At 44.3% G+C, this 19,202-nt stretch overlaps 2 protein-coding genes across 4 annotated transcripts in view; one reads left to right on the forward strand and one right to left on the reverse strand.

Annotated features, from left to right (window-relative positions):
* The window catches only part of LOC119446440 (contactin-1a), a 31,547-nt gene extending 18,099 nt beyond the window's left edge, over positions 1–13,448 (forward strand). For 2 of the 3 annotated variants that reach the window (XM_037710872.2, XM_049664150.1), the window contains exons 4-6: positions 247–376; positions 2,855–2,992; positions 4,764–13,448. In XM_037710872.2, the coding sequence (XP_037566800.1) occupies positions 247–376; positions 2,855–2,992; positions 4,764–4,948 (453 nt within the window). In that variant the 3' untranslated portion in view covers positions 4,949–13,448. The remainder of the gene's footprint in view (positions 1–246; positions 377–2,854; positions 2,993–4,763) is intronic. The other variant, XR_007466145.1, reaches the window with a different exon arrangement.
* On the reverse strand, positions 13,418–18,068 carry LOC119446441 (uncharacterized). Its single transcript, XM_037710873.2, has 2 exons — positions 17,865–18,068; positions 13,418–15,979 (listed from the first exon to the last, which is right to left on the reverse strand). The coding sequence occupies exon 2, from the start codon at positions 15,942–15,944 to the stop codon at positions 15,435–15,437; it is 510 nt and encodes a 169-aa protein (XP_037566801.1). The 5' UTR covers positions 15,945–15,979; positions 17,865–18,068; the 3' UTR covers positions 13,418–15,434.
* Positions 18,069–19,202: the final 1,134 nt, after the last annotated feature.

Raw genomic sequence — 19,202 nt, forward strand, 5'->3', positions numbered from 1 at the left:
GAAAACAAACCTAGGAGGCTGCGATGGGGGGCTCTTTACATCTATCGGCGTCCACTGCCTACGTGTCGAGACGCTGTCGTCGTCAGAATCCGATGATCCTGAGAAGTGAGAGATGCTACTCGTTCAAATATTGGTTCGTGAGGCACTGGCCAATGTTGATGTTGTTGTTGATATGTCTGTTTCTTTAACAACAAGTGGCACCCTTTTCTTTAACAATGCAATTTCTTTTTATGGTGGGCTATGCAGCGGCAGTTCTTTGTGTACCACCTGGAGCCGGGCACCCCGTACATGTTCCGCATGTGGGCTTCTAACCGCCTGGGTCCCGGGGAAGCCACGACGGTGTACGCCTCCACCTCCAAGCCGCTCGACCCCGCAGGTGCGGTTCAATCTTCATTTTAACATTTTTACTGCGGCGGTTACAGCTGGTTTACGGCGGTCATTCCCCTTTACAGTTTTGCAGGGCTTTCCTGTAGTGCAGCAAGTGACATCTTTGCTAGAAATGAGCAGAGAGGGAAAAAATTCTTGTTGCTTCTGATCTGACGGGATGTGGTGCCATCTCTGTGCACCTTGAGGAAGTTTCAAAGGAGCACATTTCCCTGGTGATTCACCAATGGGTCACAATGCACCAGAGGAATATGGCAACTGACCCGTCACCACGCACAGGAATTGCAGCTTCAAAAAAATTGGCTGTGGCTTAACTCAGGTTATGCCTGGGTGTGTGTAGCGAGAGGCACGGTTAATCTTATTGTTTAGCTTGGTTCTCTCTACGGTTACATCTTTATCGTTTAGGCTTCGTACGTCTGAGTGTTTAGGATTGGTTGTTACCTCTCGTTAAGTTATGGTTACATTAAAGACTAGACATTTTAAAGTGTAACGCATTTATTTTGAAAGTCTTCATCTTGTTGTTTCTCAATTGCCACAAAGTCGGCCCAATGGTCGGTGAGGCTGGAGGATAAGGGGTTGTCGCCCAGTGACTTGAACACGTTTCGGGTGCTATCCTCATCTGAATCCACTCGCCTGGCCGCTTCGTACTTACGATGCTTCTCGAGGCGTGTGGCTCATTCTTCCTCCGTCTCCTCGGCTCGCTGCCTCCTCTTGGTTTCGTTCTGACGACGAAGCCTGGCTTCTTTCAGTCTCTCTGACTCACTTTCCATATCTACCGACGAATCCCACCAAGACGCCCCTTCTATATATACGATGCAACGCCGGCTCTTCCTCTGTTGTTGCAACGCGGTTTCCCCGGCTCCTCCTCTGACGTCATGCCAGATGGCGTGACGAGTGGTGCTGCCAGCTGTGGCGGTTGCTAGGCAACGGCTCAGCTCGCAGTGCGGCCACCGGCCACAGTGAAACGGCGACAATACGGCCAATGTAGTTCTCGCTACAAAAGTGCTACTGCAGTGTACGTGTTACGGGAGCCAACTTCGTGGAGAGCAAATAGTATCAAAAGCAGGCGCCGTATTTTGAGATTACCTTTTCCCAATTCCATCCTTTTCATTTCATATGCCCTGTTGACTAGCCAATCCAGGCAGTTGCTGGGGCCGACTTCGTGAAAGCCAATGACAAAGGGCAAATAAAGACAAAAAATCGAAAATGGAAAGAATTGTTACAACATATAGCCCCAGCATTGCCGCACAGCACTGTCACTCAGAGCTGTCCTAATTCTTAAAATGTGAAGGTGTGTCGTTCGGTCATCTTGCTATGGCTGGCTGGTGTTCAGATGTTTAGGTGTCACCCTCATGGTGAGTACTTCTACTTCATTTCATACTTAGCAGTAGGGCTATGCAAGTAGTGCGGTCTTAGAAATCTTACTCCTTATGTTTAGCAGCTCAATGATTTTTGAGTTGTGCCGCTTCGGATGAAAAACTACTACTTATATATATATATATATATTACAATCACAACTTGTGGCCGCAAGGCTACATCAGATTGCATTTTAGTTCCGCATCCTTGCGCCAGCAGTATTCAGTGTACCATGGTTTTGTCACAAGCACAAGTGGTGTGTGCCACTCCACTCATTCGAAGGTAAATACGTCTACACCTACGGCACATTCCACGCAGTAATTATGCCATTTTCTTGTGGCACGAAATGTTACGCAAATTACATGACTGCATACCTATATCTTTTTTTCATATGTGACGCAATATTTTTTGGTCATGAATGCGAGCAGCGAGAGATTTCCCTCCAGCCTGCGTAGCATATGATACATAGTATGGTGCGGTCAGAAAACTTTGTTTTACTGCAAGAGCAGTGCGTGGCTCTGCTAAAGGACAAGATAGGTGGGCAAGTTGGAGTAGATTCACAGCTGCTTTAGGTAGCGCGACAAGACAAGGACAAAAAAAGGAACTGACAGAACATGCACTGACTTGTCAGTTCCCTCCTTCTCTGTCTTTGCCTTGCCATGCTACTTAATGTAATACCGTTGTCACACAGACACTCTGATCGCGATCGAGCCTGATCCATATCGAAATTCTCTACTGCAATCGGCTCTCTCCCACAGCTTGCGCAAAGGAGCCAATCACGACCTTAGGAATCTGATCGCGATTGAAAGTGTGCCATGTGACACCTGTATAAGCTATAATTCTGCGGCTCATACAATGCTGAAAATGTGTCTATGGTGTCCCAGCTCTCCCCTCTCCTCCTTCACTCTCCCTCTCTCTGCTGCTCGGGTTGTGCAAGGGCTATGTCGTGTTGACAGGCCCATGATTTAATAATTAAGTGTGGGTGAAGCAATAACAACCTAAATGCTTGATAACACTGATAATGTGCTCATAAATAACGAGCAAGAAACATGGCAGTAGTGTTAATTCTCAGTCTTGAAATAATGCTTTGCTTTTGCTTCCTCTGGTTATTTAGAAGTGGTGCAGAAGATGTTTGCCGGCGGGGATGACTTCAGCACGGCAGCATGGATGGTGGCCGTCTCAATGGTCATGGGCACCATCCTGATTCTCTCTTGCCTCAGCTGCCTCCTCATTTACAAGGAAGGGCGACATGGTGCGTTCATTCACTCATTCTTCATTCTGAAGGCTCACATGCTTATCAGTGGTGTCTTGCTTATTACATGGTCGGAGTGAAGTTCTGAAGGCTCGCACGCTGCTCAGTGGTGTCTTGCTTGTTACATGGTCTGAGTGAAGTTATCAGATACAGTTGGGTATAGTTCTGGTCCATTGTGTTGCCACTTTGAGCTTTAATAATAATTTTAAAAAAATCACCGCCCAAGCACTTTGTACAGATGGTTAACCAGTGAAGCTAAAACGTGCAGCCCCGCTGTTTATCACTGGGTTAATTCCTATGGTACATTAAAGTCTTCCTCAGTTATTGGTTACGTCTGTGTTTCTTAATGAGGTTACACACATGTTCAGCTGCGACGGAGAAAACTACGCCTCTGACGGTATGCCCTCAGTCCACCGTTGTCACATTGCCGTTTGCGATTCTTCGAAATTAAATTACTTCAAAATTAAATCTGTTCATCACGTAAGACAATGAATGGCTCATACCCCCTTAAGCACTGACTCATACCCCCGTAAAGGCGGCCTCCCCATTAGGACGACAGCAGAGAAGTGAAATTCTATGCTGGAATGATTAGCAGCAACGCAGCCAGCTGTGGAAGCAGACGACGACGACGAACCCAGGAGCAGTGGCACGAGCGCGCCAACGAGCCAGCTGTGGAAGATGACGACGACACTCGAGCCATTGCTGATGATGATAGTTTCTGTGTACGGGTGACAGATGAACGAATCGGCTAGCCATACACAGCTTCACTATAAAACACTATCACCTTACGTCAGGAAAAATTGGTATGAGTGAAACTTGTGGTGCCCCCCTGTGAACATTTACAAGACTCAATTGAATAATCCATTTATTGAAACTTCCAGCACATCAAGCTGTATAATAATTTGGTCCCTGGCTGCCATCTTCTATGGTTGCATTGTTAGCTTATATGGTAAGGCAACAGCCCCGGAAGGACAGTGATCCTGAGTGCAGTCCACAAACCAGAAAAGAAATTTTCTTCAACTGTGACGTTTGCTTTTCCACGACACTGCAGTGAATCCTTGTCAGATGGATGGCATTTTTTTTTTTTTCTTACATGAAGCTTGCTTCACCTTATGGACTTCTACAGAACCTGTAACAATTTTCTCGCTTTGCTTGCAGTGCGGTCAAGTGAAGTGTAGGGCAATGTAGCACACCTCTGTAAAAATATTTAAATATGCAGTGTGTAAACCGTTGCTGTGAGAGCACAACAGTGTTAATAGTCAGATGGTGCAACTCCAATACTTTCTCAAGACTATATTCTTTTGGGAAATATTGTTCTCATTTACAGAACAATCCACTCTCAAAGGGAACACTTATCTAGTATTCAGATCAACATCAACCCCATACGAAGAAAGTCCTCAATGTGACTTGCTAGGTATGCCTATATTGATAAGAGATTATTTCCTAGGCCATTGTGTCAAAACTAAGCTGTAATTAGTCTCTTGAACTACTCATTTCAATTTAACGGTGGATTGTACCACACATGGCCACGACCATAAATATGAGAGAACATAGATATTTTTAGGAATAAAAATAGTAACATGTTACGTATAACACATCCCAGGCATACACTGCAGCTACATCTGAAGGCTTATGACAGCAGTATCATTGCTGGAAATATTTATGAACCCAGCAAGAGAAGTTTAGAAAAATTACGAATTGAAATATATGCGTTGTTGATAAGCCTGAACTCGATTGGATGATTAATATTGCGCTGTATCACTTTCTGCAGAGGAGTTTCAAGACGAGGTAGAAGAGGAGGAAGAATCGTCGGCTGTGCCGCACATCGTTGCCAACCCAGGCTTCGAAGTTGACTTGGAGGAAAGCTTTCTCCTAGATCGCCCCGACTGCAACGACAACAACGAGCGTGCAGTCAGAACCAACAACAACTCGGTGGTGCGCCCGTCGCATGTATGACTGAATTGACAGTGCCGGCCCGGTGCATTAAGCAGAGAACCTAGCAGGAACAACAGTGACCCACAAAGCACTGCAGCTTAGTCTTGGGATGCTAGAAAAGCCTATAAACGTGCAGGCAACATGGGTTGTGGCCACCAGACTCGCTTTCCCAGTGTTTCGTTGCCCTAGTTTCTCTAGTGCGTCGTTTATTTCAAAGCAAAAGACCTTCTTCATCTGCCTGGAGTGACCAGCCAGCTTCCAGTACAGCGCCTCCCTGTCGGCTTTTCAGCAAGGGTGATGAACGGAATGAAGTCTGAAGAGAACAGTGTTCCTGGAATCATTTCGTATGCTTGTGAACTGAAGGGAGTGGTTTCTTGACAGCTGAAAATTTCTTGCTGCAGTGATTGAACTGTTCGTTTTTTTTTTTTTTTTTTGTCTAAGTTTGCAGTGACTCTTCTGCTGAAAAGGGTGCAATTTTGAATTAACCGAACCTTTGCTCTTACCAAAGTGGTTTTTTTTTTTTTTTTTTTGCTCCCTTTGTAACCAAGAGACTCAGCATCAGCATTGTTTATTGAAGTAGTGTGGAGGCATATTGACATGTGCTGAAAGTGTAAAGGAGCAGTTCTGTTAAAGACGAAGGCTCCCTAGAACGCTGGGAACTGGCAGCTTACACTCCGCAAACTCACGTGAATCGGGAAGCCTGCGACGTGACTCAGCGTCCTTCACTCGTGACTCGCTGCCTCGCTATGGTAAGCTGTCGCCATTTTTGTTCCCTCCTTTTCACAAAAGCACACTTTCATCGCGACATCATGTGCCGAAGAGCATTTTGCAGTGTGAGTGATGATTGTGATCTTTTTTTCAATGTAATGTCCTTTACGTCGATTAGTGGCAGGAGATCTGGTGCTTGTATCAGCAGGGTTCCCGGTGAAGTGAAGCAACCAGCACGAGAACGCTGGGATGCATTTATACTGTCACAAGATTGAAGAAAGAAATATGCTGTTAATCGAGTTGCCTATAGAAAGATTCATCTTTTAGCACTTGCTGCCAATTTCCAAAGAGAAAGCACTGTTTCTGGCAAGCTTCTCGCCCATCAAATTTAAAGCAGTATCGACACATATTTAAGTTGTAGAAGCTCTACCACACGCTTTTTTTACTCGTAATAAGATCGCACTTAGCAAGCATGAAGTTTGGGCAACATAACATATTGTAATTTGATACTAAAGTTGATCTCTGAACAGCAGATGTGGTGTCTTCAACATTATTGTAACATGGAGTGAAATTCCTTGGCATCGTGTAGCTGTAAGGCTAGGTATGGTGACGTTACTCATAAAATAAAGTATGCTCTGTGTACTTGTCGTGACTGCACTCGTATGTGGCAGCCACAGTGATTGCAGAAACGAAGCTAGAAGCCAATGTGTCATGATATCAGGACACATTCATCTTCTGTCTACCGGAACCGAAACTGTTTCTTAGAAACAAGTATTATAATAAATTAAGATTTCTTGACCCTAGCCAGTATTTTTTTTAGAGCCTAGAGGGCTCGGACCTTCATTTGTCGGGAAAAATATTAAAGTAGAAAATGCCACGTCGGTACTCCTTAAGGTGATTCTCTGATAAGTTACACGGCTTGGGGACTTCTGTTTAGTTCTACATATGCTCAATGAACTTCTGTTCAGCCAAATTTCTTATGAAACAGATTTTCAAGGTTCATTCAAGTTGTGTGAAGGGGAGAGCATTGTATAATAGAAGAAGGAAAAACCTGCCCATGGGGTGGGAGTATTACTCTTAAAAACATACCCTGCTTTAGAAGTGACCTTCTTATACCTAATGTGCCGAAGATTTAATTGTAAGTGTAATTGGATTCCTCTGTCAAACATATTGTTTTGGTCTTGAAATGTTGCGTTGCAAGCCGACAACAGTGCCGTTTATGAAGAATGTCAGCTTGTAGTTGGCAAGATAGTGTTGCACCATTTTCATTGCGGTGTACAAGCTCTAGTAATATTATTATGAAACTCTCAGCCTTTGATAGCTGTCATACGCCTTTTAGGTCGAGTGTGTTCATGCATTGTAGGTTTTAACAAATAATCGTCCCAGAGTGCTGTCTTTTTTTCTTTTCCTTGCCAGACAGAATACCGATAAAGCTCCTAGGATGTAGAAAAATAACAATTCCAATTGCTGATGGTATTACAAGTGGGGCTCAACATCTTCGGCCAAAGCCCGAAAACATAATTTTCTGAAATTCTATTTTATTTGTGAGAGGTCAGTATTCAAGGGCAGCATGATGTGCTAGAAAGGGTGTCATACCTGTGAATACTTAAAAGTTTCATTTGCTTAAAAGCTCCGTAGATTCAGCACAAGATTGGTGGTTGTGTAGGACTCTGAGTATGATAAGCATGCTTGAAACATGATTGATCGGGACAAAATTTGGATGAAATTGAAATTTACTTTCCAGTCGATGCTAGTGTAAGGGCCTGTTACATTCTGTGTGTCTACTCATCTTTCATAACGATCAAGCATATTTATTCCTTAGTGTGATAAGTTCACCGCTACCATTAAATACATAAACCCAGTTTTGTGGTTGGTTAGTCTCATGATTTAATGAAAGTGCTATCCAGATGAAACTTTCTGTACACTCTCATGATTCTTAACTCATAAAAATTTCCATCCAGCATCCATAACATCTGCTTACTAGATATTACTGGGAAGACAGGTAAACTTATGTGTATAGTCACCAAAAACATTATTAACACTCATGTGTACAATATAGTCACTGATAGACACAGGTCACATTCATGGGGAGTCGTGAAAAAAAAAAAAAGTGACTTGTTTGTTTTTGTTTTCAAAAAAAGAAAGCAACTTAGAAGGCCAAATTGCATTATACTTTGGTATAAAAGAAAACTGCCAAATTCCTTTGCCAATTTGGAGTTATGCGAGAACACCTGTTACAACTTCTGAAGCTAGCATCTTTTATGTTGTTTATTTTGACTTCTTCTTTGACTTATGTTTAGTGCATTAAATGGGCTAATACGTTTTATATCGATAGTTGTTAAATTTATACCCTAATTTATGCATGAAGCAATTATGCAATGTTTTGTGGTTCACACAGCTGACTGTTATAAATGATTGTCACATAGTATGGTTTCATATTTAGAGGTATTAGTTTTCGTTCTACAAATTAACAAATTTGGAATGTCTCGGCTTCTTATGCTGCTGAGATGACAAATCACAGAACCTCACTAGTTGTTCACTATGGAGTTTCTTTATCATTGTAACAGAATGGATGGTTACATCTAGGCAATCAAGGCTCAAAAAACAATGATGTGGGCACAGCTGGCTGATCTGTTAGCATTATTAATTGTGCCAGTTTGTTTTACAAAGTGCTAGGTGTGCTACTTTATAAACTTCAATGTCGTTGCTTCATTCTGCCAAGTTAGCAAAGACTGATAACTTGTATTAGGCTTGCTTGTTTTGTTTTGATTATCTGGTATTGCATTACGCGTTCTAACTGTCAAGTATACCCCCTGCAGTAGCTCAGTGTCTACCGCACTGTGGTGCTCATTGTGAGGTCACAGGTTGGATTCCCGGTAGCGACGGCCACATTGCGATTGCGGCGGAATGCAAAAATGCTTGTGGACAGTGATTTGGGCGAACATTAAGGAATCCCAGGTGGTCAGAATTAATCCGGAGCCTTCCACCATCGTGTCCCTCATAACCCACCGTGGATTTACAAGAAGCTAAACTCTAGAATTTTTTTAAAGCCATCGAGTACATTTCCAGTATGACACTCGTTATTGCTTGGTTGTTTTTCATACTATTGAAGTACTGTATTCTTTCGGTGTCCAAAGCCGTAAAACAACACGGCACTCTCTGAAAGCTTGATATCATCAGCTGTTGAGACATTTGGCAATCCACAGCTGTGCTGTACAGTGTAGTTTAGAATGATAGAAGCTGGACATCTTGAATAGATGTTTTGCAGTCGCCTTGTGCACCATTTTGCACCCTGCCCGTCTGCACCCCAGCTGCCGTAAGCATGAACTAACTGTGAATCTGGTTGATCTGGTGAGGGGCATTAATCGCTTTCAATCATGTTGCTTTGCACTGAATAGCTGTCGGCTACTCTGCAATCAGTTGCGAGTGATGCTTACTGTGAGGCTGGGTTTGTCTGATTTTAGCGCTCTGCAGTGAATGTTAGTTTAGTTACACTACAACATAAGTGCTAAAATTTTAAGGGATGTGCCACATTGGCTAAACCTTTGTTGCTTAACTTTTGCACCAAGACCCATTCTTGCAGCTACTCAGGCTGCCCGAATGACAGTTGTAGAGGTACCAACATGGTTGTCATGCTTTGGTAAGCATAGGAATGTAGACTGAGCAGAATTGTAGTAAGAGAAATATAGTCTCAGTGGAGGTAACTAGACGGCAGTTCTTTGAACTGACTGCACATGACTACCTCTGGGAAGTTCAGACCTCAAAAATCGAGGCGTTCAAACGACAATTCAGACGTCCACCCCCATTTGACCAATGGCATCCACCATGAAAGAGGCCGTCACAGGCAAAGTCTGTCAAGAGCTTCATGCCTGTATTTCCTCCCACCTTACAAATTGGTGGCATGGGGGAAACTTGTGTTTTCTTGCAGTTTCGAAGTGCGTGTTCATGTTTGGCTCCGTCACATGGTCACAATGCAGTGAAGGATGTCTGGCAGTTCAAAGGTTCCTAAAGCGCGCAGCATTGCTACTCGCTTTCGTGGAATTTAAAGTAAGGCTAGGCTCAATGTCACTGGTCACTACAGTTATTGTACAAACAGCATCGGCACCACGCATGTAAACATGGCTTTAAAAGTGTGTTCAGTCCTAAGGCTAATCGTAGTTGCCAAACAAGTCTTGTAGCGCACAGGCGGCAGTTGTAGAGAACAGTGATGTGAACAAAGATTGACAGAAGAAGTAACCTCATGGTCGAGCGAAGAGGCCCTCACCTTTATGAAATTGAATTTTTTGGTCGCATTTTCGGTGCCTGGAATGCCAGAAATTAAGCTCGTTCTCGCTGCCAACGAGAAGAACTCTAATGAAAAGGACATATGCAATGGTGGTTCTTTGTTGCTGCGCAGTTGGTGTGATGCCCTTGATGGTTTCATTCAGAGATTCTCATTAAGCAGGATATCATTTTGAATTGTTGCTTGTGGGGAAAGGGAGTCATTCCTTTTATGCCATTTTATGCCGCTCACCCTACAGCAAGTAGCAGCTCCATGCAAATTTTTTAATAAGTGCAAACAGATGCTGCGCTTGAGCAACAGCACATTGCTTGCTCTGAACAGGCCTGTGTATATGCGGGTGGTATGTCGAAAAACATGCACATTTTCATGTTTTGTGCTGCTAGGATTTTGATTCTTTTTGAAGTGTATCAGCTTCTTAAATTGATATAGCAATGGTACGATTGCTTGTGTAGGTGAAATCACATGTGCCATCACTGCGAGGATGCTTGCTGGAATGTTTCCTTGGTTTCAAATTAGTTTTTCCAAATTAGTTGATGCGCTAGTGTTACTCAAAGCTAAACTAGAGTCACTCATGATTTAGGCAAGAGGAACAAAGTCATTGGAGGTGTGGAGTGTCATTATAAATCGTTGGTTGTTGTTGCTTGCATGTTTTTGTGATTGCCCGTGTTCACTTTTTTCAGCAGTTCTGTTCATTTCAAGTTAGGAGGTGAAGCTTGAGCATTTGAAAAATGCATTTCTCGAGAGACCATTTCTTGCAAAGTGAGGAGCTTCGGTGATTGTAGAGGAATCTACTTCATCTTCCAAACACTTTTCTAGCCGTGATTGAATCAAAGTCCAATTTCCATTGTGCTCTGTCTTTTTTTTTTTTTTTTTTGAGGTATCAATACTTAGTACTAGTTGCATTCCAGCTCATGGACTTGGGTGTAAAGGACACCATCTTATATTTATTGCTGTATGGTTAGTAAGCCTTTTTTATGAATGGTTTTAAGTTGACACATGCATAAGGTAGTTAGTCTGGCTGTGAGCAGAAGGCAAACTGGAATAGTGTCTGTGCATTTCTGTGTGTTCAAATCTGCAAGAGGAGTTTAGAAGTGTAAACACAGAACATGAAGAACTGCCATGCTTGAATTAATATGTGGCAGTGTCAGCTTGTGTAGAACGCTTACCTGCTCATTGCTTTATGGTATACTCAGGCCAGATGTAATTTTCAGTCTGCAGTTGTCCCCGAATGGTTTTCTGATGTGTTGCATTCATAGGTTGATTCTTTCATCAGAGGACGACTTCTTTGTAATTTATTGTGCACTAAAATACTCCTTTCCAAAGCCTGTTCAGCTGAAGCAGTAGAATATTGTGTTGTCCTGACTTATATTGAATAGATTGTCACTGTTAAAGAATGCGCTCTTGCTACTGTCGTTATTATACGTACCTTTATTTGAGCTATAGTGCTTCCTTTGTTCTGCCTCCCGAGGGGCTTATAAAAGTTCAGTGGTAAGTCTATACTGACCCACTTGGCAGGCAATAAAAGTGACTTTTAAAGTTGGTAGTCCGTCAAGTATGTCATCATCCACTTCTGGTGACTTCTGTGCATCCCAAATGCTTTATTTATTACGTATAATGTGCAGCTATTGCATGATGTTAAAGAGCACTTACAGCATCTTGCCTTTTCTTTTCAACAAGTTCTGGCACTCTTGACCTTCTTTTTTTTCCCATTTTCTTCATCTGAGAACTAGTTTTAACTATCTTTGCACAGCTGTTTCAAGTCCTGTTCTGGACCTTGCACAGCTGCGCATCTACATGCAAGCAATTATACTACCATTGTGTACCATGTATTACATTTACAGTGGTGTGCTGTCTCTGACTCCTGTGTTCTTGCTTAGCACATTTTCGTTGTGCTTCAGCACACACACATCACTGTTTTTAGAGCCAGCTCGAATACTATCTTGGTCAGGGACGACCTTTGTTATATTCCCAGTGCCATTTTTATGTTCGTTAGTTTTTCGTACACATAATGTCAAGCTGTTCACATTGGACAACTTAGTGGTTTACTGTGAAGCTACATTGTCAAACACTCTTGCATCGCCTTTGCGTGGTTGTATTCATACTGATTAAGCTGTGGAATCTTGCACTCTTTTTTTGACGGTCACTTTCTTTATATGTATATGGTATTAGCCAGTGGTACAGTGTTATGTGCCAGTGTGTTTCATTGCTCTTTTCTTTCACATATTAGATTATCTTTTTTTTTTTTTGCTGACCAATGTGAGTAGGTAGATGTGCACAGGCTATGACGGACTGAACCTGTACCCTCTCTTTGATATCGAGCTTATGACCAAGCGACATTGATATGCCTAGGATTCGCAATATTGTGCTTTGTAAACAACAGCACACCATCTTTCTGTTTGCCATAGCTATACTGGCCTGCAGCTAAGGTACTGTGCTAATTAAAACAGCAAAGCGGATTTCTAATATTGAATCTATATTACAACATTATCTTAGAACAAGCAGGTAATACACGATTATATTACACACACACATTCTTTTGTTATTTAGATGTAAACATACTTTCTAATAGGGCATTATCCAATGTCATGTGGCAAATGTATCCAGTGCTGTACACTGTTTTTCAAAATTTGCAGTGTACATTTATCTTTAGCATACGACCTCGGGCAGCTGTTTTGTCATACTCATTCGGTTGAGCGCATCAGTATGCTGGTATTGCATGGAGACTGAAATAAGTATTGCCTTACTGCTTACTGCAATGTTTTCCTCAGATCTGGCTTTTCCAAACTGTATGTTTGGCTGAGCATCCAGTCAAACTTGATACATTCCTCATTCCTCAGGTAGTGCTGTTCTTTAGCGCTATGTGTGGCTGAATGCACTTGTTGAATCTATGCCACTCCGAAGATGGAGTCCTTGTGACAAGACAACAAAATAACTGCTGCTAAGACAAACTCGACTGATGCGTTGCACAAGAAGAGGACTTTTTTTTTTTTAATCGCTCTAACAATGTCCTAACTGCACTAGGATTTCTCAGAAGATGCTCACTTTATGAAGTGTGCATATTTCTGTTTAGTGCAATAAACACTGGCCAGTTTCGCTTCTGCATTTCTAGTAGTGAGGGCGGTAGATGGTCATTGTTGTGCCGTTGTCCTCGCAGACGTCTGGCGTAGAGTTGATGGTGTCCTGTTCTGTGAGAATGGTGCTTTCAGGTTGATTGCCTCACAATAATGTGACATGTGCCACTATTTTTTTATCGCACCTATAGATGGCGCCTGAATGCATGGGTAAAAAACATGCCAGGGCAGCTCGACTGCCATAGACATGCCGCTTCTTGTATAACTGACTGGTCTCTGGTGTTCGTGTTTGTTTTTGACATGTGACATGAGTGGCCCGAGCTGGGAGTCTTTCTGCAGCCTACGTCTGCGCATTTTCATTTCAACGTAGAGGTGTTAGTGTATGTGAAAGAGTGTGTGGAACCGTGGACACAAATAATGCATACTCAGTTTCATTGTAATAAAAATACTTTGCCTTTTACTGTTTGCTCCTTGGTTTCATCAAATGGACAATACAAAAGAACACAAAGACTATATAATAGTCTATAGAGAAGATAGACTTTTCATTGACTAGCACTCCTCAGATGGCACTGTTCGCTGCCAACAACAATCAACATCGTTCACAACATAAGCAATGAAGCAAAGTCGCACAAATCTGGCAGTGCTGCTCTAGAGCACACTTTGCAGTGGACATAAAGCAATATGTTAATAGCTTTTTTCTACACTATCGTAGTTACATTTTCATTGTCTTGGCCAGCCAGACTCAGGCATTCATGGCAGCAGTACACTATTAGTAAAGCAATTTGGTACTATTAAGGTTTCAACACTGTTCACAACTTTTACTCAGTCCATGGTAAATATTAAAGCACTGCAGCCACATAAAAAGACCCATTTATATTTTAATCTGTTCATTTTAAAACACTGCTGTCACACAAGTACCAAGCAGCTACACAAACTATGTTTGGCTTTAGTATATGCTGTTTCTTAAGATATAAAATATGCAGTGTTAATGCATTTAAGTTGGGTCGTATGGAGCATGCTTTAATTGGGTAAAAATGCTACTATTGTGCAGGGTCTCGGCACAGAACCTGAGGAAAGCTGTGTTCTCGCAAAGGCAATGCTGTATGTAATCGTGGCGTGAAGCTTTGTTATTGTGCTGGTCAAGAAGTTTGTATGTGCCGTGAATACAAAAGTAAAGCGCTATAGATGTGCAGTCATGAAGAACAGCTCATCCACTGCACTGTGTCTGTAAGCCTTTTACAGCTGCTTGTTTTCAGCTGCACGCAGCTTTCTGAGCTATGCCTTGATGAGAGTAGAGCTCTTGTTAGCAATTTACTCCATAAAGGCTAGGATGACAGTGTGGAAGCTGCATGGATGCTTTGACCATTGTATGAGAGCAGTAACCGAGTGTCATCATGTACCACTACAGATAAATTATATTAAAAGGGCACTAAAGAAAAGCATTAAGCCAAGTGCGACTGGCAGATCAATCTTTCGAAGGTTCTTCTGTGTCTTCCTGGTAGAAATATCATCATCAGCCTATATTTATGTCCACTGCAGGACGAAGGCCTCTCCGCTGCGATCTCCAATTACCCCTGTTTTGCGCTAGCTAGCTTGTGGTGGAAATATACGACTTACTAATGCAAAATATAAAGGGTAGAGTTTTCCTTCTTGGATTGTGCATGGCCAACTGCAGTGCCAACAACATCAGTATGCAATATCTTTCTGCTTTTGAGTCTTTTTGGAAGGAAAAGAACACAAATGCTGCCAACTTAAATATCAGTTCGTTTCTACACTATCATCCTTTCTTATAATCTAACATTCAACATGCATCAACAAGATGTTGACACAATCATGATGCCATGGGGAGCTAGTGTGTCATTTACATACAATATATTTTTCTTTAGTATTCTTTTTGACCTCTGAACACTTTCAGCAGTACTGACCAGCCAAAGAAAGAACATTTTATGCTGGAGGCAAGCGTTTTCTATAGAATGTGGATGTGGTGTGGGACTCTTGTACACCCATAGGCAAATTCTTATCATAAGTCATGGGTTTCACAAAAAAAAAAAGGCCTAAATGTCTTGCTTCCTAGAATCAGCTTCAATTTCACAGGATTTTCATTGCTAGTACAGCTTCTATTTATTAATTTTATGCCTGTGCCTGGGCTGTAAATATATATATATATATATATATATATATATATATATATATACTTTTTTTTTCGGGTATGCGCGGTTAAATTTTTGTTCTCACTCTCTGAGCTTGCGTTCCGCACCGGAGAACTAACATTTTCAGTGTAATGACAATACATCAAAGCTAAGATAGTCTGCGTTTGCGGGAACTTCCTCAAAAGTACACCCATTGTAATGATCGCTTTGGCTTTCTAATGCATATTCCTAAGGGTCAGTGTACAATGCGGTTATATGCACAAGAGGAAAGAGCGCGTGCGTACTGTTAGGCGGAGTTAACTTTGACAGTAGAGAACCGTAGGGCACTTGTGGCCCTTGAGGGAGCGCGCGAACGCCATCATGGTGATCCTGTCCGTGACCAGCTTGGACCAGTTGTCGCGCAACCGGTTCTGCAACCTGCGCACACCGTCCTCCTGTGCACTGCCATTGCCCTCTGCGCAGATGACCTCGTCGCCAGTCCTGTTGTTCCCGTCTTTGCACTGCGGCAGTGCCGCATTGTCGGAACGGTTCTCGTCGCCGCCGCGCGTCGCTGCGCTCGGCAGTTCCGAACTGCTGGTCGTCGGGCCGCCGGCAAAACATTTGCTGCTGGACGCATCGGCGCCGTCGTTTCTCCGGTCTTGAGGCTGCCGCGGGAGTCTTGTCGTCGTCGTCGTCGTGACGATCAGGTTGTGGACAGCTTGATTGCCGGTGTTGACTTTGCAGACTCGATGTGCCTTGGAGTACTGATGGACAGGCTGGTCGGACAGACGAGCCGGCTGGCTCGGTTTCTTGCGTCGGATAGCCATGTGGGTCCGCTGCTGTACGATGGCTGTAGTGTCCTCTGAAACGACATAGCACGTACAGGATTGTAGCTTTTGTTTCTCCACCTGGGACTGTGACAGCTTTTCAAAAGCCAAAGCGCAAATCGGTTCGCCATGGATGTCGCGTAAGGGTGTATTATTACTCCCTTTGGGTGGCAAACACCATTGGTGCACTCTCGGAAAAGCTTGCACCCTTTGGGGCTAAAGAGTAAGAACCGGCGCTTGTAGTACACGAAAGTATTGGCATTAACGCCTCCTAAATTGGTATTGGCTTCTAAACTGATTTTAGTTACTCCTAGGAACCGTTCGCTGGAAGCGTGATTGACATCATCCAATATATGAGTCTACGTAAGCATTTCGTGCACAACGGTTGGAAGTCTCGGTACGCGATTCATCGCATAAAACATCGCATTTCATGAAACGAGAATTCCGCATTGTTTTTCCGTGCAACTCGCATGCGTAACTTCGAATAATGCGATAGCCGTGATGAAGCTTTGTAATTATATGTGTAATTATTGTAAGAGCCCGTCACTAACGAATCCTCTGTAGTAATAGAATGTTGGATGAGTCTTTGTGATTTGGATACGGATGAAGGAATGTGAACACATTCTGAACTTTTTTTCACGCGACTGACTTCTCACGGTTTACAACGGACGACACGTCTGACGCGATCACGCGTGCAACCAGCGTGATCTGACCGCCTTGTTTACAATGGACACTGACAGTGTAAGCCTATAGTTTGAAGGTACTTTGTATAATAGTTGCGGGTCACAGTTGAGATTTAATAGCGAAGCACAAGAAACATGTTTCCGACGGATTTTCGGCACTGGCCGGCGTCACGAGGCGTCGACGCTTGATCTGGCATTGACAGACTTCGGCATCGAGCGAGTGTCGCCCTCAGAGTCGGATTGTTCTGAAGACGTCGACCGGATGCCGAAAATCCCCCGGGAACTTGTTTCTGGGGGAGTTCCGCAACAGTCCTTCGACGGCGGTGTTCGGTATCAAATGTCAATCAAAGAACGCAGCCTGTGTTGGAGCCCTTAGCGGCGGTTATGTCGGGGGTCGGTGAGAACGCGCAATCAGACGCCCGCGTCGGTGACGAGCTAACGGAAGCCATCAACGCAGCCACACCTGCAGGCCGCGCCGGCACAATATGCAGGAACATGAGTCGAATATATCATATAAGGATTTATAGGGAAGCATTTCGAAAAGGGAGCGCTTGCCGAATCGGTTAGGTTTAATTCGGGCAGTGGCGAAACGGCCGGACCCCTGTGACGTTCAGAAGGCTGTAACAACTCGCTTATACAGCTTCGATGGCTTTGTTCGACGAGTTGCGCAGATTGCCATACATCTGCGAAGGTTCCCACTTCTGTAATACCAACTACCAATATGTCTGTGCGGTAAGCCTTGATAACAATTGCCAAGCGATCGAGCACAGCTGCCTGTCGTTCGCGATGAGGACGCACTGTTGTCAAGGCTAGATGAATAGAACATACGGTTTTTTGTATGCTAACAAAGCCAGAAGGCGCGTAAAAGGACACGTCTTCTAGCGGGCTCCGCCAGCACCGTTGGCTCGGAGGGCTCGCACTGTTCTAATATAGCTTCCGACAGTACAGCCTCGTCGGCGTGTGGTGTCAGTGTACGTGTATAAGGCACGACGTGCAGCGTATACTGCACGGCCTCTTTTCGACTAAGCGGACATATATGCAACACAGTGCGCTAAATCTGCGGACTGTAGTTGAAGACGACCATATCACGTTCGAAAAGATGCGTGCAGCATACGGTGTCAAGAGACCCCCCGGCGACTCTGTCGCAGAAGTTTACGGACGCGAAGATATATATATATATATCACAAAGCAATCACTGCAGTTCACGACTATGTATACGTTGGATCGCGGTACTCACCCGCAATCGAAGGTCAGCCGAGAGTCGCTGGTCGACAGGCGGCCTGGCGCGCACAGAGGCGGCGCACTCCGGGAAGTGACAGCATGCCCCCACCGACAACCGCGCCGCCGAGGCCCGCTGGTGCGTGCGGCGTTAGCAGCGGCTGCGGTTCATGCGGAGTTTAGACGCCGCGATGAGAGCAGCAGCGGCGGCCCACTCGGAGCAGTTCCAAAAAAAGAATCCTCTCCGGCGATCCCATTTGGGAAACGCGCGCGGTGTTCCTCCCGTGCGAGCAAGGCGCACGGAACGCGAATCTCTTTTTCGGCACCGTCTTCCAGATGGCCCGCACACGCGCGCCGCGCTAGCTCTCCCCTGGACGTGGACTCGCGAGCGGCGGTACGCGCGCAATCCTCGTCTTTGGCCTGGCGCGACGAAAATATAACGCGCGATCCAGCGTGGTTCATCATCGCGCGTGTGCATGTGTGTATACGAGCGTTATCCATTGAAGGATGTGTTGTTTGTTTGCCCAAAAGAGCGCTGCACGACTGCTACAGTTCCTGTCGGCGTCGTCGTCATCGCATGTGGGTCAGCGGAAAAGCCTGCCTGAGCTTCGTTTGTTTCTCTTTATTTTTACTTCGGCTGTTGTAACGCCAGGGCGGCCCTATCCTGAGCACCGCTGCTGACGTATTATATTTCATCGCAATCATGGCTGTCTGTGTATACAGAACGTGCACAATCGGGGAGTCCTGTAATTTGTTAAGGCCTGAGCTTGTTGCGATCTTCGCGAACTCGAAAGTATAGCATGCAGTTCAAGGTGTGCACATCCACGAGGGAACGGGCTGCAACCCGCCGCTTGCTCGACTGCGTTTTTCGATCGAGTGTAAGCATACATCAGCATGCACTCCTATATATAGCTATATCATGCAGCACCAGGTTGGTTGTGTACCTTCGGCTGGTTGGTCACACATACACAAGATGGCGCTGATAGACGGGGACGAGATGGTGGTGGATAAGTACACATATCTTGGAGTGTGGATAAACAATCGGGCTGAGTACCTAACCTAACGGAGCATGAAAAAATATGTAACAGTTAAGGTAGCAGAAATGCAGCTGTGATGAAAAATAGGACACTGTGGAATTACAATAGGTACGAAGTGGTGAGAGGGATTTGGAAAGGGGTGATGGTCCCTAGTTTGACTTTCGGCAATGCGGTCCTGTGCATGAGATCAGAGGTTCGAGCAAGGTTGGAAGTTAAGCAGCGAGGGGTAGGTAAGACTTGCTCTGGGAGCACACGGAAATACACCAAATCAGGGGGTACAGGTTGACATGGGATGGACGTCATTTGAGGGCAGGGAAGCC

This window comes from Dermacentor silvarum, chromosome 3 (assembly GCF_013339745.2).
Source record: "Dermacentor silvarum isolate Dsil-2018 chromosome 3, BIME_Dsil_1.4, whole genome shotgun sequence".
In the NCBI taxonomy this organism is placed as follows: domain Eukaryota; kingdom Metazoa; phylum Arthropoda; class Arachnida; order Ixodida; family Ixodidae; genus Dermacentor; species Dermacentor silvarum.